A 27918-nucleotide genomic window follows, 5' to 3' on the forward strand; every position below is an offset into this window, starting at 1 on the left:
CAATCTGTGCTCTTTATATACCTCAAAGTATATAATCTTAACTCATCTCTAATAAAATGTTAACTGCACTTAAAATTCAGAATCCCAAATTTCATTTAGTCCTACTTATGGGAAAATATAACTGACACTTCTATAAACGGAACTGTTTGGTGAAGTATATATAATAAATACATCTACTGCAAAAAAAAAAAAAAGTGCCTTAAATCGTGTTCAAACCTATCCATGAATTACAAGGCACTGGAACAGACTTTATGTTCTGTTTGTTGCCAGGTGGAAAAGAGTTCTGTTACTCCAACATCACAGACTCCTGGATTCAAAAGTCACACAGAGGAATATGCTTTTGACATTGTTATCATTAGCAGTAAGAGCAGGATGAAGAATGGCCCTCATTCTGTCCGCCTGTTTACACAAGGGCCACTTACCCTTTTGATAAGCTTTTCCTCAGTGCCACGTGCTTCACAAAATCACTCTTATTAGTCACTCGCCACAAGTGGCGTGTGATGCGTGGGAAGATTACTGCCCTTATTGAATGGTGCGAATGCCCTCATGAGACAGGAAAGTTACGTGAAGGCCTTGCCTGCCCTAAGATAAATAGTGAGAGTCAGAGATTGAACTCAAAGCTCTGGGGTCCTGCTTGGAGCCCTGGGAAAATCTAGCAAGGTCTCCCTTCAGCAAAGCCGAGAAGCATCTGTCACCAGCTCACAACTCCAGGCTAATTCTGGCTATACTAAAAATCAGCTCAATCCAACAAATATTTATTGGTGCCTAGTAATGCTTGAAACTGTGCCAGACACTGGGATACAGCAGTGAATCTGACATGCTTGTAGACTTTCTCAAGAAGGAGGGGTCTAAGACCACCCTTCGGGTGCGACTGAAAAAAATATGAGAATGTCTTCATGTATTTTATCTCACCTGTAAAAGAATTTAAAGTGCTATTTTTGTATAAGTTTTTGATATATGTAATGCATTGGAACAGTAGTACATGTGGATAGCTGTTAAATTAATATGCTCATGTGGGGGAATCTAACATCAAAACATTTTTCTTTTGTTTTGTTTATAATATTTATTTATTTTTTTGACAGAGAGAGTGCATGAGCAGAGAGGGAGGGGTAGTGGGAGAGGATAGAGAAAATCTCAAGCAGACTCCCTGCTGAGCGTGGCACCCAACTTGGGGTTCAATTCCACAACCATGACATTGTGACCTGAGCCGAAATCAAGAGCTTAACAGACAAAGCCACCCAGGTGTCCCTATGACCAAAACATTTGTGCAGATCAGGATAGGCAAGCAGAAACATTTGAAAACTAATGGATTACATGACTCTTTAGACTTTCCTGAACATGCCACGACATTTCTCATCTTTAGGTCTTTCCAACTTCTTATTTTCTCTGCCTCCAATGAACCTCCTCTCCCTCACCGTATCCTGAGTAAACTTCAAAACCTAGCTCAGCTGGTACCTGCTCAAGGAAATCATTATCCCCCTCCACCAGGCAAAGCTGGTCCCTTCCACCCACTGCTCCCAATGCAGCTCGTACGTGCTTCCATTGTGGACATCCTCCCACACCACCCTGGAATCATCATTTCCATCTCTGGAACTAGCTGGCAGGAGTCACTGCTTGTGAGCTCCTTGAGGACAGGGTTGGTATGTTTTCCTTAAGAGCCAGCACAATGTCTGACACGCGAGAGACATAGTTTGTGTGAGAAATGTACTCACTTAGGTGAAGAATCTCTTCACAATGTTTTTTCTAACTGCAATAGACTTGGAGAAGACAGAATTTTATGGGGGGGGGCAGTCAGAGTGCATTGTACTTCCTCCTTCCTCTCCTTGTAGTGGGGCAGAAGAGCTCTGAGGGTGGGGAAAGGTGGTCATGCTCAAGACATCAGATGACTGCTACTACTAGAAAATGTAGAGCTAAGATGTGAGAAAGTTATACATTTTAAATTCCCCAATGAGGGCTGGTCAGTTTCAGTCTTCAGTTAAAAATGGAGAACAAAGACTTCTGAGCAAAACAAACCAGAAATGCAGAGACATGCTGTGTTCCAGTAGAACGGTCCCATGCAGTCAAATGCTCTACCACTGAGCTATACCCCCTAGAACGGTCCCATGAAGATGCTTGTGGGACAGAGGAAAGGTGCCCAGGAATGGGGGAGAACCTCATGTCCCGGGTCAGCTCTACATACACTAACCACTTCAGGGCCTCTCGGTCTCCAGAGAAGAAGGTCATCTTGACTCCCCATGCAGACTTTCTGGGTTGGCACGAGGAAGTAGATAATGGGGAGGAAGCAAGACTGTCAGTTCAGTTCTTGCTCTCGCACAAAGTCAAATGGCAGAGCAAGAGTCATTTACAAAGGCTGGACTAGATTCTCACCAAGGTCCTTCCAGTCTGAAGTTCAACAAGTTGGCTATGCTGAAGACCTAAAAAGATGCAGTGTTGACGAACTATGATGTGATCAACATTTTAGGAAGACCTTGACCAAGGTGTGACTTGGAGCAACTATTCTAGTTTTCTAGATGTCCTCTGGTCAACAAATATGGATTGAAAACCTAGCATGCATCAGGCACTGTGGCAGGCACTGAACACGTGGTAAACAAGCTGGCATGGACCCTGGCCTCAGAAAGTTCAGTTCAGTACACTTCACTGTCCTTGTTGTCAACATATAAAACTTCTTCCATGTCTAAAAACCCTGAAATGCGATGATTTAGTGTGAACTCCAAAATGACATGGCCCTCAAGATTTCCTCTGCAATTTCGTATTTTAAAAAAATTCCCTTTGAACATAGCAGAACCACAGAACCAATTTTAGCTGTAAAATATTCCCTTATTCAATTTAAGATTTCTGCATTTTAATATTTCAACTATATTTCTTTATCTTAGCTCTTTTCACTGAAAACTACTTCAGTGACTCTTGTTGGGGTATTAGCATTACAAAGCTGAGAATGGGATTTGGAATAAATCTGAGCTGCCTCCATCATTTAGTAACTGTGTGTCCTGTGACCAAGTCACTTAATCTCTCTGAGCTGCATTATTTTGCCACTTAGCAAATTTTTACTTAGGTCAACCAGGTACCCACTCCAGTGCTCAACATTATAGACATAGCAATGGACAAGAAAGTTGGACGAACTTCATTTAAACCTTCTCACCTATAAATTAGAATTATAATAATCACTCAGATTCCTTTTAGCTAACAGGCTAAGGATCAATACAATGTTCAGGATCAATAATACCTCTTTCTAGGGGCTCCTGGGTGGCTCAGTGGGTTAAGCCTCTGCCTTCAGCTCGGGTCATGATCTCGGGGTCCTGGGATCGAGCCCTGCATCGGGCTCCCTGTTCAGCAGGGAGCCTGCTTCCTCCTCTCTCTCTGCCTGCCTCTCTGCCTACTTGTGATCTCTGTCTGTCAAATAAGTAAATAAAATCTTTAAAAAAAAAATAGCCACACTAAAAACAACAACAACAACAACAAAACAAAACAAAACAAAAAAACACCTCTTTCTATAGGAACCTGCATGCACTGTTGGCAGAAATGTAATTGGTGAAGCCACTCTGGAAAACAGTATGGAGGTTCCTCAAAACACTAAAAATAGAAGTACCATATGATTCAATAGTTCCACTTCTGATTTTTTACCTGAAGAAAACAAAAACACTAATTCAAAAAGGTCTAGGCATCCCTATGTTTATTGCAACATTATTTATAGCAGCCAAGATATGGGATTCCATATTTACAATGGAATATTACTCAGCAATAAAAAAGAATGCCACCTGCCTTTAGCAACAACATGATAGACCTAGAGAATATTACACTAAGTGAAATAAGTCAAACAGTAAATGACAAGAACCATATTATTTCACTTATATGTGGAATCCAAAAACACAAAGGAATAAACAACAATACCAAAAAAGAGAAACAAACTCATAAATATTGAGAACTAGTGGTTTCCAGAGGAGATGGGGATGCAGTGATGGACAAAATAGGTGAAGGGAAACAAGAGGTACAAAGTTCCAATTATCAAATGAACAAGTTACAGGGATGAAAAATACAGCATAGGGAATATAGTCAATAATGCAGTAATAACTTTGTACAGCAAAAGATGGTAACTATACTTATGGTGAGCATATCATAACATATATAATTGTTGAATCACTGGGTTTTACACCTAAAATTAATATAATATTATATGTCAACTATACTTTAATTAGAAATTTTAGGGGTGCCTGGGTGACTCAGTCAGCTGAGCACCTGACTCTTGATTTCGGCTCAGGTTGTGATCTCAGGGTCATGAGACTGAGCCTCATATTACGCTCCATGCTCCGCTCGCAGTATGCCTGAGATCCTCTCTCTCTGCCCCTCCCCCTGCTCACACTCTCTCTAAATAAATTAATAAAATCTTTTTAAAAATTTTAGATAAAAAATCATACCTCTTTCTAAACATAAGATTTAATTATATCTGTTTAAATGTTAATGGTGTTCATAGTTCCTATCATGAAAGCTTTTCAGAAAAGAGAAAGGAAAATCATTTTAGAAATAATAAATTTATTTTTTTAAGGTTTTAATTTTATTCCATTTATAATGCAGTGTAATATTAGTTTCATTTGTACAATATAGTGATTCAACACTTCCATACAACACCTAGTGCTCGTCAGGATAAGTGCACTCCTTCATCCCCATCACCTATTTAACCCATCCTGCCACCCACCTCCCCTCTGGTAACCATCTCTTTGTTCTCTATACTTAACAGTCTGTTTATGGTTTGCCTTTCAAGTTGTTATTTAAATCTAGTTAGTTAACATGTAGTATAATATTGGTTTCAAGAATAGAAATTAGTGATTCATCACTTACATAGAACACCCAGTGCTGATCACAAGTGCCCTCCTTAATATCCATCCCTCATTCAGCCCATTGCCTGCCCACCTCTCTTCTATTAATCCTCAGTTTGTTCTCTATAGTTAAGAGTCTTTTATGGTTTGCCTCCTTCTCTCTTTCTTTCCCCCTTCCATATGTTCATCTGTTTTGGTTCTTAAATTCCACATATGAGTGAAATCATGTGGTATCTGTCTTTCTTCAATTGACTTATTTTGCTTAGTGAAATACACTCTAGTTCCATCCACATCATTGCAAAATGGTAAGATTTCATTCTTTTGGATGGCCGAGTAATATTCCATTGTACATATATAGACCACCTCTTCTTTATCCACTCATCATTCAATAGATACTTGGGCTTTTTCCATAATTTGGATATTGTTGATGATGCTGTTATAAGCATCAGGGTGCATGTGCCCCTTCAAATCAGTATTTTTGTATCTTTTGGGTAAATACCTGATAGTGCAATTGCTGGGTTATAAGGTGGAAGCTCTATTTTTAACTCTTTGGGGCACCTCCATACTGTTTTCCAGAGTGGCTGCACCAGCTTGCATTCCCATCCACTGTGTAAGAGGGTTCACCTTTCTCTGCATCCTCGCCAACATCTGTTGTTTCCTGACTTGTTAATTTTAGCCATTCTGGCAGGTGTGAAGTACTATCTCATCGTGGTTTTGATTTGTATTTCCCTGATGATGAGTGATGTTGAGCATCTTTTCATGTGTCTGTTGGCCATCTGGATGTTGTCTTTGGAAAAATGCCTATTCATGTCTCTGTCCATTTCTTAACTGGATTATTTGGGGTTTTTTGGGTGTTAAGTTTGATGTCTTCTTGATAGACTCTGGATATTAACCCTTTATCAGACATGTCATCTGCAGATATCTTCTCTCATTCTTAGGTTGCCTTTTAGTTTTGTTGACTGTTTCCTCTGCTGTGCAGAAGCTTTTTATCTTGATAGAGCCCCAATAGTTCATTTTTGCTTTTGTTTCCCTTGCTCCCCAGGAGAGTCTAATAAGAAGTTGCTACTGCAGATGTCGCAGGCATTGCTGCCCATGTTCTGCTCTACGATTTTGATGCTTTCCTGTCTCACGTTTAGATCTTTCATCCATTTCTTTATATATTTGTCTCACCCAGCAAGTGTTCTCTGTGATTCTACAGACTGAGGGCTCACAGAGTGACCTACTCCCATTTTTTCTGACAGCATCTGACTATCAATAACTGCTATAAATTCACGAGACCGAGATGATTGCATCTTTCTAACAGCATCTGAGAAAGCTAAAAATATTAATACGTTTGTGTGTCATCTTACCTTCAGTGCATAATCAGCTGACTCTAAAATGGAGTTTCATGTTTGTACCTAAACAGTTAGCAATTTTAACAGTGCAATGAAATGACAGACTAAATATAAAAAGACCAAAAAAATGTGAACTGGCTCACAAATAGATTGCGTAAGTGTCCTTGTCCATGAAAACATCTAAAATTGAAAACAACCAAATGAAATCCATTAAATAAAATACTCTCTGCTTCTTACTCCCAGTATAAACTCCAAAGTATAGAGAAGTCCAGTACCTAAAACCTCAGGATTTTCCAGGGCACCTGGGTGGCTCAATCAGTTAAGCATCTGGGCTCCGGTCATGATCTCAGGTCTTGAGATAAAGCCCCACACGGGGCTCCATGCTGAGCACAGAGCCAGCTTTAAGATTTCCTCTCTCTCTTTGCCCCCAACTCCAGTTTGCTCTCTTTTTCTCTCTCTAAAATAAATAAAAACCCTAAGAGTTTTCCTATTTTTAAAGTTAAAATGGGGAGAATGAAATTACTTGGAAACTAAAAGGATTTCACTCTCTAGAGGGGATCAATCAATAAGTCTTTATTTTATTTCCTACCCCATTCCTAGAACAGTGGAGATATCATGAGAGCTATCAACACAGAGAAACATGCAGCCATGTATATAACAATGTCATTAGAAATCCAACATACTTTTATGTATTAAAGCTCATTCCAATGTAAGCAAACAATAAGATGATTGTTTTGACCACAGGAGGATTTTCTATACCAAGTACTATAAGCCTTTCTTTATATTATGCAACAAGCAATCGTTCTATATTAATATCCCAACTCTGCATTTAGGGGGGAAAAGAGTGTAATAGATACCTATAATTTTTGTGACATAGTATTTATAGACCTCATTCCTGGTGTTAATTTCTGTGTCAATAATGGTTGTTAAGAGACAGACACTGGGACGCCTGGGTGGCTCAGTGGGTTAAGCCTCTGCCTTCGGCTCAGGTCTCGATCTCAGGGTCCTGGGATCGAGCCCCACATTGGGCTCTCTGCTCAGTGGGGAGCCTGCTTCCTCCTCTCTCTCTGCCTGCCTCTCTGCCTACTTGTGATCTCTCTCTCTGTCAAATAAATAAATAAAATCTTTAAAAAAAAAAGAGGCAGATACTAATTCTGGCTAATTTAGGAAAAAGTGGATTTCACTGAAAGGATATGGAGGGTCTTATAAATTCAAGAGAAGTTTGAAGATGGAAGCTTAGAAAACACAGGAAGTGTTTTCTGGGAAACCTGCTCTAGAGTCCCACCAAGGGATCAGGAGACCGCGAGCAGCATTTAAAATTAAACAGGTGGGAGATTTCCAGAGACTTTCAAGAACTTGTGGATGATGAAGACCACACATTCTTGAAGCAGGCTAGAGAGCTTCTCAGAGCCATATAGTGATTCAGTGAGTACAAATTATGGTTGTTTTGTAATAGATTTGTGATTTTAAAAAAGGAGAAGGGGGGGCTGACAAAGTAAAAGCATTCCAATGGCCAATGACCAAATATGCACTGAACTGAGAATTTTGACTAAAAGTTTAAACACATACAGATTCACACACAGATTTAAAGCCTTAACTGCCAGGAGACTATGTGAAGTGTCTGAATGGGTCACGTGGTGTTCTTCGTCCACCTGACAAACAGCTTCCCTCATCCAGAAGACATGGAAATGAAGGAAAAGAGTAGGTTACTCCTTCTGGCTTCGTTCAGTTCCTAGATTCGATCCCAAGACCAAGAGCAAGAATGAACAGATGTGGGAAGAGGCTTCCAGGTAAGTGACTAAAGTGCCAATCAGCTGAGTAGTAACAGATTTCTAGAGACATGAAGAAGCTTGAATACACAAGCACAGATAAGGAGCTACTTAATGTGTGATAAAAGGTAGTTATCCTTTGAAAAATGAACATATATAGCCATAAAAATCACACACACACACACGAACATAAAACATATGAACAGAAACATATGAACATAAAATAATAAACACTGAATCATATGGAAACAAATTAATTTAGCACTCTTAAAAGTGGAGCATTCCTGGGTTAAAGCCAATACTTGTCATAGCTATGGTTTTGTGAGTTTCCATTTCCACCTACAGTAGACGGACATGTTATTAGAACTGTGGTGGTTCTGTTATATTTTGATGACCTTCAGAAAGGGGTTATTCTCTGTTCTTCATGCCACCAGTGATTCCTATCCTAATAATAACCATCCTTATTTGTCTGGACAACATCAACATTGCTGCTTAGAGTTTGTTAGATTCAGTAGAATTATAAATAGAAAATGACTAGTAGCCATCAGAATTCTAAAGCCCATTGCTCTTAATATACCATTGGTCACCTTATGATACTCACCAATGTGGCTAGGTCATTATAATCTGCAGCCATACACATAAAAGGGATTTAGTACAACAGCATTTCCAACATATTTTTTTTTATAAGTCTACCAATGATTGGTTTCCCTGGGTGACTCAGTGGGTAAAGCATCCAACTCTTGATTTCATCTCAGGTCTTGTGAGATGTAACGGCAATATTGAGCTCCAAGGTTTGTGTGGAACCTGATTAAGATACTCACTCCCTCTCCCTCTTCTCCTCTCCCTAGTCCCCTAAAAGTAAATAAATAAATAAATGAAATTTAAAAAAAAAGGAAGAAAGCCTTATATCACAGGATAAGGAAGAATTAAAGAGTAATAGGACTTTATACCTATAATACTATTTGGAAATTCATAGTAACTGACAGAGGGTGGGCAAAGATTTAAAAAAAGGAGGGGAGGAAATAAAGCCAGTATTTCACATTTGGTTAAAACAGCAATACACAGTCTTGATATGGGTTTTACCAAAATATGGGCTTTTGGCAAAACTGCACAGAGAACAACCATTAGTCTACAGCTGCGTATTTGTTATTAATGTCATATTCTGTATCAGTGGAACAAATAATAGGCATCCGTGAGGGGACAAAATAATTAGAAAACAAATAGTTTAGGGCTCTTTATCGTGAATCAAGTCTTTATCCCCAATCAAAAAATCAGAATGTTTCTAAACTTAGTTTCCTACTATAAAATACAAGTCTTTTAAAAAAGTAAAGGAAAGTAATGAACACCAAAGCTTCTCAAAATCAATTTATAAATTTGCAAAATACTCATCTCTCATTTGGAAGAATGTCATCAGTTTCTGAAGGTAGGTGTCCCTAAATACAACTATGCACAAACCACACATACACACACAACTCCTCTCTTTGATATATAATTAAGGGCTGGCAAATTTTTCTATAAAAGACCAGATAACAAAGACTTTTGGTTTTGGAAACCATACAGGCTCATTTGTAATTACTTAACTCTGTTATTATAGCATAAAAGCAGCCATAGACAATACATAAATGAAAAGACATGGCTATGTTCCAATAAAACTTTATTTCTAGCAGTGGGCCAGATATGCCCCACTAGCCGTAGTTTTGCTTATTCCCAATATACATGTTTGATTTTTAATATATCACTTAATAATTCATGTTTTCAACATCATGAATAAATATGTACACTCTCATTTCATAATAGCCGAAAATGTGCTTTCAGAATGTTAACTTTGAGCCATGTTGATGTGGTCACTATTACTGATAGTAATAACAACAACTAACAATGAATGTTCCTTACACGCTAGGCCTTAATCTAAGAACTCTACAGGCACGTTACTTCAAGGACCCTATTTTTCTTCCCATTCTATAGAAAAGGAAACAGAACTTTAAATTGATTTAGTCAATAAGAGCGAATACTTAGAGCCCAGAATCTCCTGAGATAGTCCATTTATTCAAGAACCCAGGCCAAGACTGCATAACCTCCTATAAATATTCCTTATCCCCTCCTCTGCTAACCTATCCTAAGACAAGCAAGTCTTGTCTTAGGATACTTGAAAATTCTAGCATTATGCCTGCATATCCCCTGTTACCAGAGAAAATCTTTATACTCATTCTGTCTTGAATCCAAGATTCCCCAAACCCTTCTATTTTCTTCTAATCCAAAAATCAACATCTAAACTCTGGAACCCATTTTCCACCAAATCTCAAGTTCTAGTGTGAAAAAATAAGTTACAGTCATAAAATTATTGTCTAATCCATTCCTACAAATGAAGCAAGGGAGCCTGGACTAAATGTCCAGGATTTTTTTTTCCCCCTATTTCAACTTCCACTCTGAAAAACAGTGAATCAAAGGCTCTATATTAGGGTCTAAGGTAAGGATCTATAGTTGACTAAGTAAAAATTAATTTTAGCTCTAAACAGAAATTGAGCAATACCTTGAAAAGGCCTCAATCTACAATGTCCCAAATAATATTTGGAACATTTAAAAATGTTTCTTGCGTGAGATTCTGCTGCCTAATCTATTCCTTATGTGTAAAACATAAGCTTAGGGATGTGCATTTTCTAGAATTTCAAAACATAGAAAAGCAGCAATAAATAAGTTTCCTTCTACAGACTAAAATATGACCAGCTGTATTCACCTTCCAGAACTTCCATTTCTGGTTAATAAACAATCCACAGGTGAGGTGTATTTACTCTTATCTTATGATAAAACACACAGAAGTCAATCTGACATATTCCATCAATATGTTTCCTGATAATTAGGCACACAGTGTAGTGGAAATTAGTTAATTATTCACACAACTGAGCCAGGCTTTTTGTATCTTTAAGTATTTCTTCATTACTTTTTAAAGGGATTAACATTGCTATTCATCATTTTCATGTATGTAGTTGCTATAATTCTTTTTTTTAATTTGATTTTTTCAGTGTTCCAAGATTTTGTTTATGCACCACACTCAGTGCTCCATGCAATCCGTGCCCTCCTTAATACCCACCACCAGGCTCACCCAACCCCCCACCTCACTCCCCTCCCAAACCCTCAGTTTGTTTCTCAGAGTCCACAGTCTCTCATGGTTCGTCTCCCCCTCCCAACTTCCCCCAACTCACTTCTCCTCTCCATCTCCCCATGTCCTCCGTGTTATTCCTTATGCTCCACAAGTAAGTGAAACCATATGATAATTGACTTTCTCTGCTTGACTTATTTCTCTCAGCATAATCTCTTCCAGTCCCGTCCATGTGGATACAAAAGTTGGGTATTCATCCTTTCTGATGGAGGCATAATACTCCATTGCATATATGGACCACATCTTCTTTATCCATTCATTTGTTGAAGGGCATCTTGGCTCTTTCCACAGTTTGGCAACTGTGGCCATTGTTGCTGTGAACATTGGGGTACAGGTGGTCCTTCTTTTCACCACATCTGTATCTTTGGGGTAAATACCCAGTAGTGCAATTGCAGGGTCATAGGGTAGCTCTATTTTTAATTTCTTAAGGAATCTCCACACTGTTTCCCAAAGTGGCTGCACCAACTTGCTATAATTCTTATAGCATATGAAAATTTCATTTTTACTCAACACAGACACAAACATTCTGAGACAAGTCAAATTTCCAAGGTCCAGGCAGTACACCTACAACAGCTGGGGCATTCTCTGAATCTGAACTCCAGGCTCCAGTGGCTTGGGGTTGAGTCTAGCTGTTTCCTCCACCTGCAAACTCTAAGAGCATGGCTTTTGATGGAGCGCTGTGGTGTTGCAAAGCCCAGCTCTTCTGTTTGGCTAATCTTGTGACCCTGGACAAGTTTCTTACTTTGTAAATCTTGCAACCCTGGACAAGTTTCTTACTTTGTAAGCCTGTCTGCCCCCATCTTGAACATGGGACTAATGATACCTACTCAAGGATTAAATGATACAATTCATATACAATGCTTACCACACTATTTGGCACACAGTCGGGTTCAATAAAGACTGGTTATTATTGTAATGACTGTTATTATTTATTGAGAAGGCTAAAAGAAAATCAAACCAACACCAAACCAACGAATATCACAGCAAATAGCGCAGTAATAAAGCTTACACTCTGCTGCTGAGGGATGATTTGTCCACGTACCTTGGCAGAAGGAAAACGGATGGAAGCTCAGTGGTGAGCAATTAAAGAGAGTCAGAGGTTAGAAGGTGTAACCTAGCTTCACCTGTGAACCGAACACCCTAAAGCTTTACCTTATAAGATAAAGTAACACTTGAAGTCCTGGTTTCCAAACTTCAGAGTAAGACAAAATGCACTTCAGCATTAAAATACGCTGTGCCTCTTCCTGGAGTTTACGCACTAAATTCTGGACCTAAGATTAAACAAGGCAGCAGACCTCACCTCAAAGAGTACGGCTCTGTTACCTGTGGAGGGATACACAAGAAGTCTGGCCGTGACCTCAGAGGCCCAGATTGCTTTGCCAGGCAGTGAGCTGGCTGAGACTGGGAGCCTGACCTTTCCCCAGCAGGAGTGGCTGCACCCAAACCCAGCTTCCTCTAGGACTGGTGGCCTCCCTTCCTGGCCGTAACTTCAAACAAGCCCCCAAGGTCTCCAGCTGCTGGGCACCTGCTGTTCCCCAGGTCGGACTTCTTGGTGCCTGAGTTCACAATACAAGAAGGTCATGCAGCAAAGGGATAGGGTCCATCCTACGGAATAGAAACAGACTGCATGCCAGGCAGCTTCAGCTCATGGCCAACTTTTGGTAGGACAATAAGGACTGTGTCCCTCCTTGCTGACTTTTTTCCATGTATGGGTCCCTAGGAAAAGTGTCCTTAATCCACACCATGAAACATGGTATTCACCTTCACCCCACCCTGCCCCCCCCACACACAAGAGGGACAAAAACAGAAAGTGCTGTGGAGGCCTTGATGGAAGTCTGTAAGGTACGATGGGAAGACTCAAACCAAGAGGTGCAGCCATCCTCTTGTGTCACTGGAAGAAGTTTGGCAATGAGAGTTGGACTTTCCCTTTAGAAGGTGTCATCTTTTGCTGACACCTGCCATTCCTAAAGGTCTGAAGGGGAAAGGAAGATAGGTCTGCAGTCAATCACCTTGACCCCTTCTCCAGGAGAATTATCAAACTTGGACATAGGGACTCTTGGAAAAGAAAACACCTGCCCCTATGAGAAACACACACTTTGCATTAACAATCCTTCTGCCATGCAAGGCATGCGAGGTCGTACAGATAAGATTTGATTGTCAAGGACTCAGGGCCTAATACTATAAAATGTCTGCATTCTTGGTTTTAATTGACTAACTGAATTTTTCTTTTCTTTCTTTTTTTTTTTTTAAGATTTGATTTAAACCTAAAATAAATCTTAAAATCTGGGGCAGATGGAGAGGGAGAAGCAGACCCCCCACTGAGCAGGGAGTCCAGTGTGGGGCTTAATCCCAGGACCCTGAGATCATGACCTGAGCCAAAATCCAGAGTTCGCTGCTTACCAACTCAGCCACCCAGGCGCCCCTCACTCAATTTTCAAATGTAACCTTTGAACAAGTGTCTGAACAGACTACAGTATAATTTTAAATAAGTGTTCTCTTTGCTACAGGTTGTACTAGAATCCCCAGGAAGGCCCAGCTCTCAGAACTCCCCAGACAATGCATTTAAATAACTGTTGCTATGCCCCACCACGAATAGCTTTTTTTTTTTAAGATTTTATTTATTTATTTGTCAGAGAGAGAGAGGGAGAGAGAGCAAGCACAGGCAGACAGAATGGCAGGCAGAGGCAGAGGGAGAAGCAGGCTCCCTGATGAGCAAGGACCCCGATGTGGGACTCGATCCCAGGACGCTGGGATCATGACCTGAGCCGAAGGCAGCTGCTCAACCAACTGAGCCACCCAGGCGTCCCCACGAATAGCATTTTTTACTACAAAGTCAAACCAATTCTCACGTTAGAGGGGGATGTTCCTTTAAGGACCACTAGGCTAAATTTTATAATGAAATTTCGTTTCACATAAGCTACCAACAAAGATTGCAATGATCTCCCCAGATGTATCTGAGATTCCATAAGTACGAGTGCTGTGCTGATGGAGTCTTCCTCCCACCCACCCTGCCCCAGCCACATGTTTAGAAGCTCATAAAGAACACATTGCATCTTGGCTACTGGAAGTTTCCTCTGGTAGAAGCAAGAGGGTCAACGGAGGAGCACTGATGAAGCAGAGGAATTCCAGATTGTGGAAGATGTTCTGAATCACAAGAATTGAGGGAAAGGAGACCCTGAAGAAGTCACTACCACTCTCCCAAGGACCCTCTGGAGGCCTGCTTCAGCCAGAAAGTCTTAGCATATAGATGGTGGCGGTCCAAAAAAGAATCAGACACGTCCAGATAAGCCCCCACATTCTCACAGTTTTCAGACTCCTCCCTGGGTAAACATTCTTCCAGAACTGCTGACAAATAGCCAAACCAACTTCCTCTCTTCAGGGTTCCCCTTTTGGAAAGGAGATTATCTCGCAACAAAATCTCCACCCAAAATGAAGCTAACAGGAAGACAGCTGAAGAGATTCCCTCTGGTTAATTAACGACGTAAATACTGAAATCATTCTGTCCCGGAATAAATGAAACGGCTCAACAAATCCTACCGCCTTGGAATAGTGGTTGGTAAGGAATTCCCACCCCTGACTACTACACCTTTTGCTTGACAGATGTAATTGCAAGTTACAGTGATGTCCCCGGTAATCAGACTCTGCCCTTCTTGGCTTAATGCCCTCATTGGTGCAAAGTCAGCAAAAGGCAAACGTGTAGACAAATGTGTTGGCTCCAAGCCCAGCTTCTTAGATTTCATGGATGTTTCTTGATGGGTTTAACTGGAGCTGCTCTCTTTGGTAGTGAACACGGGTGTAAGAAAAATCACACTTGTGATATCACAGGGTGTTTTTTTTTTTTTATCAGCACTTGAGTACAGAAGCTTTGCTACATTTGTGCATATGCCAATCATTCTGAAGAATAAAAGGCTAAATTCATACTATATTATCTGAGAATCATACCACTTTTAATTGGATTTATTCCTATTAATTATCTTTATGGTAAGATGTAGTAAGGAAATCAATGCCAAAGTCACTATTGTAAGGTCAACACAATGTACACTGAAATATAAGCTCAAACCACATTAATAGTGGAGAAAAACCTGCCTGCTTGATAACCAAAGCTAACTCCCATTTCCAATTTATGGAGAACAGAGGGGGGAAATTGGCAAAATATACTGAACATGGGACATGAAAAACCTTTCTTAGTTGAGATATGTAAGTAAAAAAAGTGTTTCGCGCCTTTTCCAAAAAAAATCTACATCTTCATTATCCCCAAAACAACTTTGCTTAAACAAAGCGATGACTTTTATATGGCCTTGACTTTCTCTGGATGGAGGGGTTCCTTGGAAAATCATCAAAATCCGGTGGATACAGAAATAATTCTTTGTGATTTGACCTTGAACCACTTGCATTCCAGCCAGATGTTGAGAATTCGATTTTACTTCTATTGCCAAGAAGTATTAGAGGCATATATTCCAATCAGAGGTGGTGAGGGGTAGGAGATGAGGGAGAAAGCATCTGGTGGCTGAAGAGGTGACCATCATGCTGGGGTGGTTTATAGGGGAAATTATGTTGAAAGCCACAGAGTCCAAGAAGTACCAATGTCTCCTAATCTTTCTTATGCTGTGTCTTTCTTGTGGCTTTCCTATGGACACTTTCTTCTTTTCTGCATCAGCTCCCTGCTCTGGACTCCGAGTTATTTCTCTGAAAGTCTTGGTTTAATGTACTCTGCTTAAAAATTTTTCACTGATCTCTCATTGACCCCAAATTACCTTTTGTTGAGGACATTGTGCTGATCTCCCCAACATTCAATGAACCCTTCTCCAAAGTACAACAGCTGTGACCCCTCCTCTTCCCCAAGGGGACTTATGGCAGGCAGGATAAAGGCATCTTCCTTGCCACAGTATTACAGATGGTTAAGCCCAAGACTACCAGTGAAGAGCTTTGCTTTGCTGTAATATCTTGTGAATCTGTGAGTTAAGATGGTCCCCAAACATCAAAGCTCAAGACTTCTGCTAATCATTGATGGCATCCAACCTCTCTATCTCTTCAGTCTTCATTTGTTCAGAAAACAAATAGTGAATATTAGTAAATTGCATGTTGAAGGTTTTAGGGGAAGTATATTATAGTCTGCAACTCACTCCCAAGTAGACAAGAATGATAAGTTGGACAGAAGGAGGGATAGAAAAACAGTTATGTGATAAAGCAAACATGATAAAATGTTAATTGTGGAATCTAAGTGGTAGGTATAAGGTATGCGCTGTAAAATTCTTTTAACTTTTCTGTATGTTTGGAATGTTTCATGATAAACCGTTGGAGGAAAAAGCTCTTATTCTTTACACGTGTATGTCCTTAAAATGCTTTGTGATATCTCTCAGCTCTTGTAAGTACAGTAAAGTGTTCTTTATCATGGCAACCAAGGTCCATTCATACCCTCCCATGATGGCTTAGGTTCTACCCACTGTTCTGTCTGACAATCAGAGTCTGTGACCTAGTTGCTAACAAAATAAATTCTAACAAATGTGAAGGAAAAGGAAGCGTGGTTATGCATTAGATCATACTGCCTTAAAACCTCATCTCTAAAACTGCTTTTCATTGTCAGTCCTTAAGAAGGAAAATAGCACAATAAGTGGGAGCTTCGGTAAAGCCCTGTTTTAATCTACCTTATCACAGCTTAACTGAACACAAAATAAGGGGCATTCTATGGCTCAGTGTAAGACATACTCATACCACCACAGGGACTAACTTCTTGCTTTTTGCCATGAATATATTCTGTGAAAGTCACTTTCATTCATGGAAAAGTTAGAGAATAAAAAGGTAAGTAGAACTTTGAGAACTCAGTGAAAAGAAGATCCAAGTTGATTCCATTCTCCTTTCCTCCCAAGGAAGAGGAAAGGAAGCAGGAATGACTTACAACCCAAGTAATTCACACTTTGCTGCATTCACTGTATGTGCCTGGAAATAGCAGGCAAATCTTATAAGAGGATTGATCGCATGACAGATAGCAAACTGACCCAGGATACCCAAAAGAAATATGTGCTAAACTCTTCTTTAATGTGAAAAAAATACAACCCTTTCTTAACATACTTGCCCATTAAATTTGCACTTTCATATATTCTTCTAGGAAGGATAAGAGAATGGTTGCTCTTAGACCCACACATAATTACGTATCTCTATACTACCCCCCCCTTCCCAATCCTCCGTGCTCTTTCTGTCAATACAACACTCGTGGCATATTCTTCCCAAATCTCATAGCTTGTTAGAAAATGGCCAACCTTCACACATAATAAAATGCAGTGACTCACCCAACCCGGATGAAAACAGGATCACATGAAATGAGACTTTCCCTCTTCCTGAAAGAGTGCTCATCAGAATGCTCAATTGTTTCTTACACCTGATGTCAAGATCAGAGGAGCCGCTGTGTGGGGACTTGTCCTCTGACTGTTGCCTGATCTGCCCACAATGTCCCCTGCTCAGCTCTCCAGAGCAGAAATCATTCCACCACCCCAAGCAGAGCCTGTCCGAGCTGGATGATCTACATGAGGCCGAGATCTAGGTGGGTGCTGGGCCACAGCTCGCCTCCATAAAAGGAATCTCTGGGCAAATATCAGAATCAGAAATGGGTAGGAACAAGTATTCAGGGAGACTGTATTGTCAGCATTAAAACTCATAAGCAAACGATCACCACCACCACCAGAAGCACCAGGAGCAGCTGAGGGATAAGGGTGGGCAGATTTGAGCCTCTCTGAGGACACTCACTGCTGACTACCTCCTCCTACCTTCTGTGCAGCTGCCATCGGCTTCCCTGAGCTGGCGGCCCTGGCATTTGTCCCCTCTTGCCACACCCTAGCCACAGCTGTTCATTTGTAAACTGCAGACACAAAAGAAGATCTTGTCCCACCCTCCCGGATATGTTTTCTCTCACTTCATCTCATCTCTCCTATCCAACCTTCGAAGTATTGTAAAAGCTACCAAAAAAGTGATTCTTTATGCATAGCCACATAAGTCAGGGTTCTCTCTTGCAGCTATCCCATCCAGACCCGATGAACATAGATCCCACAGCCCCTGATGGCCACCAGGGACAGCTGCTTGCCAGCATGCTGTCTGGCCTGCGAAGCCCTCTGTCCCCATGCTGTCTCCACTGTTATCCCCCCCACCCAAGTACATAATAATCCACAAAAACCAGTCACTGACATGAGCTTTCTTCCAAGTATGGATCAGGCTGATAAATACTGGAAGAAGGATCTCGATCTTAGTTCTAGAGTCCACCACTCCTCGGGACAGGGAGAGGAGCATAAAGAAGAGTGATGACCTGTGTAGAAAGAGGGTTGGCCATTGTTTCGTCTGTTTTTTCCTAGTCACTGACCTCATAGAAACCAACATTTAGGAGCTGCCCCTTAATAAAGACCCCTTAAGGGAACCCTCCTACACTGTTGGTGGGAATGCAAGATGGTGCAGTCGCTCTGGAAAACAGCATGGAGATTCCTCAAAAAGTTGAAAATAGAGCTACCCTATGACCCAGCAATCGCACTACTGGGTATTTACCCTAAAGATACAAATGTAGTGATCCGAAGGGGCACGTGCACCCGAATGTTTATAGCAGCAATGTCTACAATAGCCAAACTATGGAAAGAACCTGGAGGTCCATCAACAGATGAATGGATAAAGAAGATGTGGTATATATACACAATGGAATACTATGCAGCCATCCAAAGAAATGAAATCTTGCCATTTGCAATGAGGTGGATGGAGCTAGAGGGTATTATGCTGAGTGAAATAAGTCAATCAGAGAAAGACAATTATATGATCTCTCTGATATGAGGAATCTGAGAGGCAGTGCAGGGGGTTGTGGGGGGTAGGGAAGGGAAAAATGAAACAAGATGGGACCGGGGAGGGAGACAAATCATAAGAGACTCTTAATCTCACAAAACAAACTGAGGGTTGCTGGGGGGTGGGGGGATAGGACAGGGTGGCTGGGTTATGGACATTGGGGAGGGCATGGGCTATGGTGAGTGCTGTGAAATGTGTAAGACTGATGATTCACAGACCTGTACCCCTGGGGCAAATAATACATTATTTGTTAGTAAAAATAGTTTTTAAAAAAGGAAAAAAAGAATAAAGGCCCCTTAGTAAAGGCCCCTTAATATATACCTAATGAGGTCCCGATAAAATGAATACTGGAAACAACAGGAGAGGAGAACAATGTTCCTCCTGCTTACATTCTCTTCTTTTGAGAGGTGTTTAACTTATCTGCAGGTTTATTGATTCTGAGAGATGGAAGCCATGACTTAACTATCAGCATTTGCCTTTGAGAAAACACAAATATATTACTTGTTCACAACTAACACCCTAGTCATTTCAGAAAAGGATTTACACGAGAATACATCCATACGGGTATAAAATAATTCCACAGTCATTTATGGAGGGCTTACCAAATGTCTTCTATTTGCATGATGCTTTTTGCGCAACGTGACAAAGTATTTCCAATGCTCTCTGCTGGTAAGAAATGAGTCATTACCGAGGGTCTGCTCTGTACCAGGGTTCTGCTCCCTAAGCTCTCATCCAAATTGTGAGGCAGAAAAGATGTTCACTGGAATAGAGTCTGTATGTTGGAAGAGCCCCTGATTCAAAGGCAGTTAACGCTCTACACTAAGCTTTTCTGCACTGACTCCAAATACAGTGACTCTATTTCCTAGAGACCTCCCTCCTTTTCTTTAACCAAATAGGCAGCGATTTCCTGACTCGAGGATATCTCTGCTATGGAGAAGAATAAAAGTGTTCCCCTTGTATTATTTTATCTATTTTATTTAATTAATTTATTTTATTTTAAAACTATAACTAAATATATTTTATCATTATTATTTATTATATATTTTATTATTTATTTATATTTATTATATATTGTATTTATTTGTATTTATTTATATATTATATTTATGTAAATATACAGTGTATGTTATATATAAATATTTATAAATATATATTTATCTATTTATATTTATTATATATTTTATTATTTATTTATATTTTATTTCATTTATTTTATTATTAGCTAAAATCTAGTAGTAGCTTCTGGGTGGTGGTTTCCTACTATTTCCTTAGTTACAGTGTCTAGTAGAGTGAGCAAAGCTTCCATATTAATGGCTTCCAAGAGGGGCTACCCCCTAAGACAATCTCCATGTCGAATGTAAAATTCCTTAAGTTCAAAATGCAAGGAAATGAACTATTTCTCCTTTTTCTCCTCTGCATGCTCTAAATTCCTTATCTCCTATTTATTTTATTTGTAGCTTGGTTTTTGGTTCAATGAGCTGATTCTTACCTTTTACCTGCATACTGCGTAAACATTTGCAAATTTGGGAAATCAATTCAATATTTGCTGAACGTGCTTTTATGAAAAAGCAATAGCAAGTCTGTAAGAGTCTGGAAAGGCAGTCTGTTATAGCAAAAAGGCAAATACGTCAAACAATTTGAAAGAAATACAGTTTCTTACAATGCAGCTAAAACTCATCGCCTAATAAATTGCTTGTGAGGAACCCACTTTAGTGATTGTATGAGATTGCTGTAATTCACGTATTTAGTCTAGGTAGATGAGCATAACTGGAATGCTTGAAATGTTTTCTCTCTTAATTAAGCATCCCTCATTACCTTCTTAATTCTCCTCCCCACTCCACTTTTATCCCCACAGCTGGCAAAATTGTGAACTGCAATTTATCTTCCCATTAAATGATTACAAATTTAGAATGAGTGGAGTCCAAAGTAAGTTTTCAAAACCACATGGCAAGCGATTTAATAGTTAGTAGAGGAAGTGACCATTCTATCTTGCCAAAACATAAACACTTCCAGAAATAAATTGGATTTTTCCCAACAGAATGGAAAAAAATCCTTGTCTACTTTTTGTTTGCAAAAAGATGTCACACTAGAATGTGACAAATCTTATACAAGGAATCCATTTTTTGTCTTATCATTACGTTTTGTAACCCTCTAAATTGCTTAGCTGATGACACATTAAACTGTAGTCTAGCATCCTGCCTAAGTGCAGGGACTTCGGCTCTACCACTTTATGGCTGGATAACCTATGGCCAGTTAGTTTAAATGTTCTGTTTCTCAGTTTCCTCATCTATAAAATGGGGTGATAAGCACATCTTCTATAAGGAGTCAATATGTAGATTAAAGATAGATATACATATATATAAAATATAAATGTTTATATTTATATTTTATATACTAAAAATAAAAATATATATGTATATGTTATATAAATATATATATTAAAGGCATATATGTGTATACGTGTATACACACACTCATGCATATATCTCTTTGGCAGGTAATAAATGCCATAGAAGTGACTCTTATTGTTATTATTATCATGCCTACCATCAACACAAAGAGAACAGTGAAACCCAACACAAACTTATTATTACAACACTCTATCAAAAACCACTTTCATGGATGCCTGGGTGGCTTAGTTGGTTAAGCAACTGCCTTCAGTTCAGGTCACGATCCCAGAGTCTGGAGATCGAGTCCTGCATCGGGTTCCCAGCTCCATGGGGAGTCTGTTTCTCCCTCTGATCTTCTCCCCTCATGCTCTCTCTCACTCTCTCTCCCTCAAATAAATAAATAAAATCTTTAAAACAAACAAACAAAAAAAACACCACTTTTGTGGAAAGTATCTCTGGGATTATCTTAGAGAAGAAACATGACATGCATTTGGGGTGTCTTAATTAGAGTGTCATAGTTACAAGTGCACGGCAAATTTCAGGATAAAAGACATGCATAGGGCACGTAAAAATACCAATGACTTGAAAATTCATAATATGAAATTCCCTTCATGAATTATTTATATATGGTTAATTATCTTCAAATGAGGAATGTTCTGAGATTTTCTCAACTACTCATGGCACCTTTTCTGTTCTGTATCAAGAATGATACTATAAAAATATATATGTAAAATATCAGTCCCATTTGGTGTGGTAATAATGTGTTACTGAGTTAATGATAAATATCATTGCATTCTTTGGCCAATCCAAAAAGCAAAAGTTTACTTTAAAACTTCTAATATTTTGTCTTTATCACTCTGTAATAAAATGTGTCATCCAAATCCATCCATTTTTGTAATGCTTTTGTTAAGATGTAAATCACATACCACATAATTCACCCATTTGATGATTATAATGTGATGATTTTAAGTACATCCCCAGAGTTATGAAATCATAACCACAAACAATTTTATAACATTTTCATCATCCCCAAAAGAAACTCTATACCCATGAGTACTCACCCTCCATTCTCCTTCCCCACGGCTGCTGGCAACCACTCTCTGTCTCTATAGATCTGTCTATTATGGACATTTCATAAAAGTGGAGTCATATGATATCTGGCTTCTTGTTTCCGCTTTCACTCCCAGCATATATTCTTTTTTTAAATTTATTTTTTAAGATTTTATTTATGAATTAGGGAGAGAGATACAGGGAGAGGGAGAGAGAGAGAGCATGAGCAGGCGAGGAGAAGCCGAGTCCCCAACGTAGGACTTGATCCCAGGACTTGGAGATCATGACCTGAGTTGAAGGCAGACGCTGAACCATCTGAGCCACCCGGGTATCCCTGCTCTCAGCATGTTTTCAAGGTTCATCCATGTTGTAGCATGCCTCCCTACTGTATTTCTTTTTATGCCAAATAATAATCCATTGCGTGGATATTTATCCATCCACCAGCAGATGGACACCTGAGCTGTTGTTTATGGCTATTATGAATAATGCTGCTGTGAACACTTGTTTATAAATTTTTATGTGGACATATGTTATCATTTCTTTTGACTACCTAGGAGTAAAATCGCTGGCCCTTATGTTAACTTTATGTTTTATCACTGAGTAAATGCCAGACTGTTTTCCAAAGTGACTGCATCATTTTACCGTCCACCAGCTGTGTATGAAGGCTTCAACTTCTCCACAACTTTGTGAACACTGGTTATGATATATCTCTTTCACTGCAGACATCGTGTCAGTATAGAGTGGTATCCAAATGCTTTTTTAAGATGCAAAACCATAAAGATACACTGGGCAAGGAAGTAAAATCTCTTATGAAAAGGGAAAGAATGATGAGATTAGGAAAAGGAACCCACAGTCAGGCTGGAAAAGGAAGCAGGAGATGTTTCTAAGTTTGCTAGTTAATTTCATGTCTTTATGCAACCAACGGCCCTTCAAGGTGTCAGGACTGTGGAGCCAGGCCTCAATTTCATACCTGGAGCTTACAATAATCATAACAATAACTAAATCTTGGTTTATGGCTTATTTTACAGAGTTCCCTCTCATATTCTAGCCCATTTGATCCAACATCACAAACCTTATGTGGAAGGATATTATCAATTCCCATTTTGCTGGTAAGAGCACTGAGGCCCAGAGAGGCTGACTTGACCAAGGAAAAATGTTTAAAAGTACATACAAACATACATACACATGTGTGTTTCATTACTAGTAAATATTATTGTGTTTAATATATAGCATTAAATAAATGCATTTATTTATATAAATATATATGTTATATAATTATATATATAGCACATATATTATATACAATATTATGTATATATGCATACACAATATACATATTATATATATATATATATGGCATTAAATAAATAAAATGCACAGAGTTGGACCTGGAAGCCAAATTTTTTATTTCAAATCCCAATCCTTGGTGTCCTGGTTCCTTACCACGTTCATTTGCCTTATCTCTGATGACCAAGAAAGCAGTGGGAAACCAAGAGAGGACAAAGGGAGTTGTGTGTGCAGCAGTTAGAGGCAGGTGCCCTGTACATCACAAAGTCCTCCCAGTCAGACTATGGGAAAGCCGCTAAGGATGCAAGGACACGTTGTGACAGGGACAGCGCAGACGGATGCCTTCCCACCCGTTCACGAGAGGCTCTTCCAGTAACCAAGAAGCCAGGGCACACTTAAATTCCTAAATTCTGAATATTTCATCTGTATATTTAATCACATGTACTCGTCAAATATTTATTGAATAATAACTATGCGCTAGACACAGTGCTAACATGATTGGGATTTTAAAAAGCAATGATTTCAATTTTGCAAAGTAAAATTAAGGCGTGAACATTTTCTAAGGCCTTCACATGGAACATCTCATTTAATCTTCACAACATTCTTGCAAGAGATGTGGAAACAGGCCCAGAGAGTGAATCAGTAAATTGACCCCAAAGTGATAGAGCTATGAAATGTGGAGGCAGAGTAAGAACCCAGGCAGCCTGATTCTATACCCTATGTTCCTAACCACCACCCAATCCTTCCTGCCAGATCTCACTTGGCTGGAAGTCCCATGTGGTGACGCACAGAGACCAGTAATACTGATTAATTCCAGCAACCATTGTTGAATGCTCATTAATACAGAAGCTCAAGGGCACATTCCCACAACAACCCTATGAAGTACTTATCTGCATTTCCATTTTATAGATGAAGAAACAAAGGCTCAGAGAAGTGAGTTAACTTGTCCAATGTCACAGAGCTATGCTAGCTAACGCGGACATGGTGCTTCCTTATATACCTGGCACTCTTCCTCTCAGCACTAACTCATCTAATCCTCATAACAACACTGAGTTAAGTTCCACTGTTGACTAGCAATCTTAGTTAAGTAACTTGTTCAAGGTCCCACACTAGTAAGTAGTAAAACCAAGATTTACTCTAAAAGTCGGTCTTGAAAACAACCTAATGGTGACTTGGCTACAAAGTGCTGAGCAGAAATTCAAACCCAGGTCTGCCTCCAGGGAAAGAGCCTTCTCTCTTCTTACCCACAAGCTAAGCATGGCCCCTTCAGTCCTACCTTAGTATAGAGGGCTGCTGGGGAAAAGGAGAGTAACGACTGCTCTGGAGATCCCCAGAGAAAGGGCATTTAAGCTGCCTCCTGAGGGAGAAAGTGCTTCCTGGCCAAAGAGAGGCACCATCCGATTTTGTTATTTTAGAAGAAATGAGGGGTACCTGGGTGGCACAGTCGGTTAATTGTCAGACTCTTGGCTTAGGTCCTGCTCTCTGGGTGGTGAGATCCAAGCCCTCCTCGACTGGGTCTCACCAAGGAGTCTGTTTAACTTTCCCTCTCTTCCTTCCCTTATCCCTTTTAAAATAAATAAATAAATCTTAAAAAAAAAAAAAAGAAAAGAAAAGTACCCGATGAGGACTTCGAAAAAGATGATACAGTAAGGAGGAGGAAATAAATTATTAAAAAGTGACTGTTTCAGACTGAATCAGGAAAGCTTTTGATTTTTATTCAATTAGGAAATACTCTTGATGAAGGAAAAACGAGCTTTCATTCCCTTTAATTTTGACTCTACACGTAAAAGTCATGGAGGGATTGAAGTGTGCAATTTGCCTTTTGTAACGTTAAACTCAACTAACTCTGACTTCCAATATTTACTTCCTCAATCTAACTGCTGCAAACTGGGTGGTTACTAAACCTTCATGGACCTTTCCAAAGATTCTCTCTCCTAAACGTCCTGAAACACAGCATTTAGAAACCAAAATGAGCCTGGAGATTCAGGCCAAGCATTAGAAGGAACCAGCGAGCGCCTCATGCCAGCTGGGCCAGGGCACTCGAGTTGTGGCTCAAACGCTTCAGAGCCAGGTTTTTTTGTTTGTTTATTTGTTTGTTTCTTCTTCTTCTTCTTCTTCTTCTTCTTCTTCTTCTTCTTCTTCTTCTCCTGGCAAACTGATTTATGACCCCACGACCGGCAGCTGCAGAACCGGTCAGACCGTGGAAGCACATTACTCAAACATGATTCCAAGAAGGACCAGGATGGGATGCCAATGGTAAGGGGGGGAGGGTGGGGGCGGGATCTGGGGTTCACTGCCTGTCCCGGGTGCGGCGAGACCGTCAATTACTAATTCTTGCAGCAGCCGGGAGCCCATGGACTCTGCTCTCCCAAATGTGCGCGCTCGGGAAGCTGGCACAGCAGCGGGGCATCGGGACAAGGTGCCTCCACGCCCCCTCGCGGACGCTACTGATGATTGACGGGGCCGTGCCAATTTCGCGATAGGCAGCTTTTCAGAACCTGGGGTTTAGCCCCCCACAACACGCCGTCAAGGCAGTCCCGGCAATCAGCCTCGTTTTACAGACAGATGAAAACGCCGAGGGTCAGAGGAGTGAAGCAGGACTTGCCAGCGGAAAGGAAAATATCAAGTCAATCGTTGGGTTTGCCCTTCCCTCTACGAGTCGAGGGGCTGGGGCTGGAGGCGGCAGGGGGCTGCGCACCCACCCTCTCACTCTCTGGACGCACTCGGGGTCGCCTGGCAGCCAGGAGGCCTGGCAGCGCCAGGTGCCCGGGAAGAGGGAGCGCGCGTCTGCGGCGCGCGAGGCTGCAGCGGCGCGGCCGGGGCGCAGCGCGCAGCACCAGCTCCCGCGCGTCCCCCTCGGAGCCCGGCGCCCGTGCGGAGTCGCAGGGCGCCCGGCTGCAGCAGCTAGGCAGGGGAGCCACGCCGACCGTCCACGCGCCCCCAGCGGTCCCGGAACCCCGCGCAAGTCGCAGGGCACGAGCCACGCGCATGTGCGCGCGGGGCTGCTTTGGGCACAGGCTGGCAGTGCCACAGCGCGCCCACCCGCACTGCCCCACGCCTTACCGTAGCTGCTCCCCGGTGACCAGGACCTCAGCCATGCGCTCTAGCTCCCTTTGCTGCGCCCCACCACTCCCGCTGGTGCTGCTGTCGCTGCCGCCGCTGCCGCCGCTGCCGCCCTCCTCCATGGCCGGGCCGCTCCGCTACCGCTGTCTTCCCTAGCCGCCCTGGGTCTGGATGTTAAATCAGCCTGCCCCCATGGAGGCCTCTCCCGCCATCTTTGTTAGGGGCAGTACCGTTGCTCAGACGCGATTGGCTGGAGAGGGAATCCCTGTGGGTAGGCTGAGGCGCTAGGCAAGTCTGCTCCAGGAACTCTGGCTCCGGGCGGCGGCTGGAGCCCCGCGTGGTCGGGGGCGGGGCCAATGGAGGAAAATATAAACATCTGGGCGGGGCTCCGGCTCTGCGGAGTGTGTGCTGGTGGAGGTTAGGTGACCTCTCTAGGCGTTAACCCGCAGAGCCCATACAGTGGGACCCTGGAGACAGGCCAGGAAGTACTAGACCAGTGTGAAGGTATTTTTATTATAGTGACTATGCTCCAAATTGCCAGAGTAAAAAACAATAACAAAATAGCTGAATAATGAACAATGAAGGATATAGGGATATACACGTCGCTGCAGGGATTCGTGAAATTAGGCGTTGTTCTCGTCCCAGTCCTCTTCACCCAAGAAAGCTTACTTACCTTATAGCGTGGTCAATAAAGAACGCTGGCCTGGGAATCAGACCTGGGATCCAGCTCCTACCTATAATTTCTTACCAAAACGTGCTTAATCCTCAGCTTCTTCCATTACAAAATAAAAATAACTGGATACCACTGGTTGACATCTATGGGGAAGATGAAAGGAACTTTGACTAATACCAAATGAATGGTCTGTTATTCTGTCTCATTCAGGGTGAGAGCCTGGTATACAGGAAAACAGAGTAATGCGAATGGCAGAGGTCATTATAGTAAAGGGATATCTGTCTGTTGACATTTTATGCAGCTTTTTATGATTTTTGCATATATATAAGTCTCTGCACCTTCACAAGTAAATGTAAATTTTTTTTTTAGTGAATACTACATGGAAAGACATGAAAATGAGAAGGCTGTTGAAAAGCAAATTATCTTCAAGTAATCTTCTTTGTGTATTTTATACCAATTCTGCTGTTCAAAAGTATTTATACTCACTATCCTTCTGGTTTATTGTATTTTGTTGTTCTGTTTTCTTCTTGTCATTTATTTTAAAAAAGATCACTGTAGGCTTTTCCACTATT

At 40.9% G+C, this 27918-nt stretch overlaps 1 protein-coding gene across 1 annotated transcript in view; it reads right to left on the minus strand.

Annotated features, from left to right (window-relative positions):
• The window catches only part of DEPTOR (DEP domain containing MTOR interacting protein), a 133303-nt gene extending 106333 nt beyond the window's left edge, over positions 1–26970 (minus strand). The window contains exon 1 of the mRNA XM_047725462.1: positions 26674–26970. Coding sequence (XP_047581418.1) covers positions 26674–26795 — 122 coding nt within the window. The 5' untranslated portion in view covers positions 26796–26970. The remainder of the gene's footprint in view (positions 1–26673) is intronic.
• Positions 26971–27918: the final 948 nt, after the last annotated feature.

Source organism: Lutra lutra, chromosome 4 (genome assembly GCF_902655055.1).
Source record: "Lutra lutra chromosome 4, mLutLut1.2, whole genome shotgun sequence".
Taxonomy (NCBI): Eukaryota; Metazoa; Chordata; class Mammalia; order Carnivora; family Mustelidae; genus Lutra; species Lutra lutra.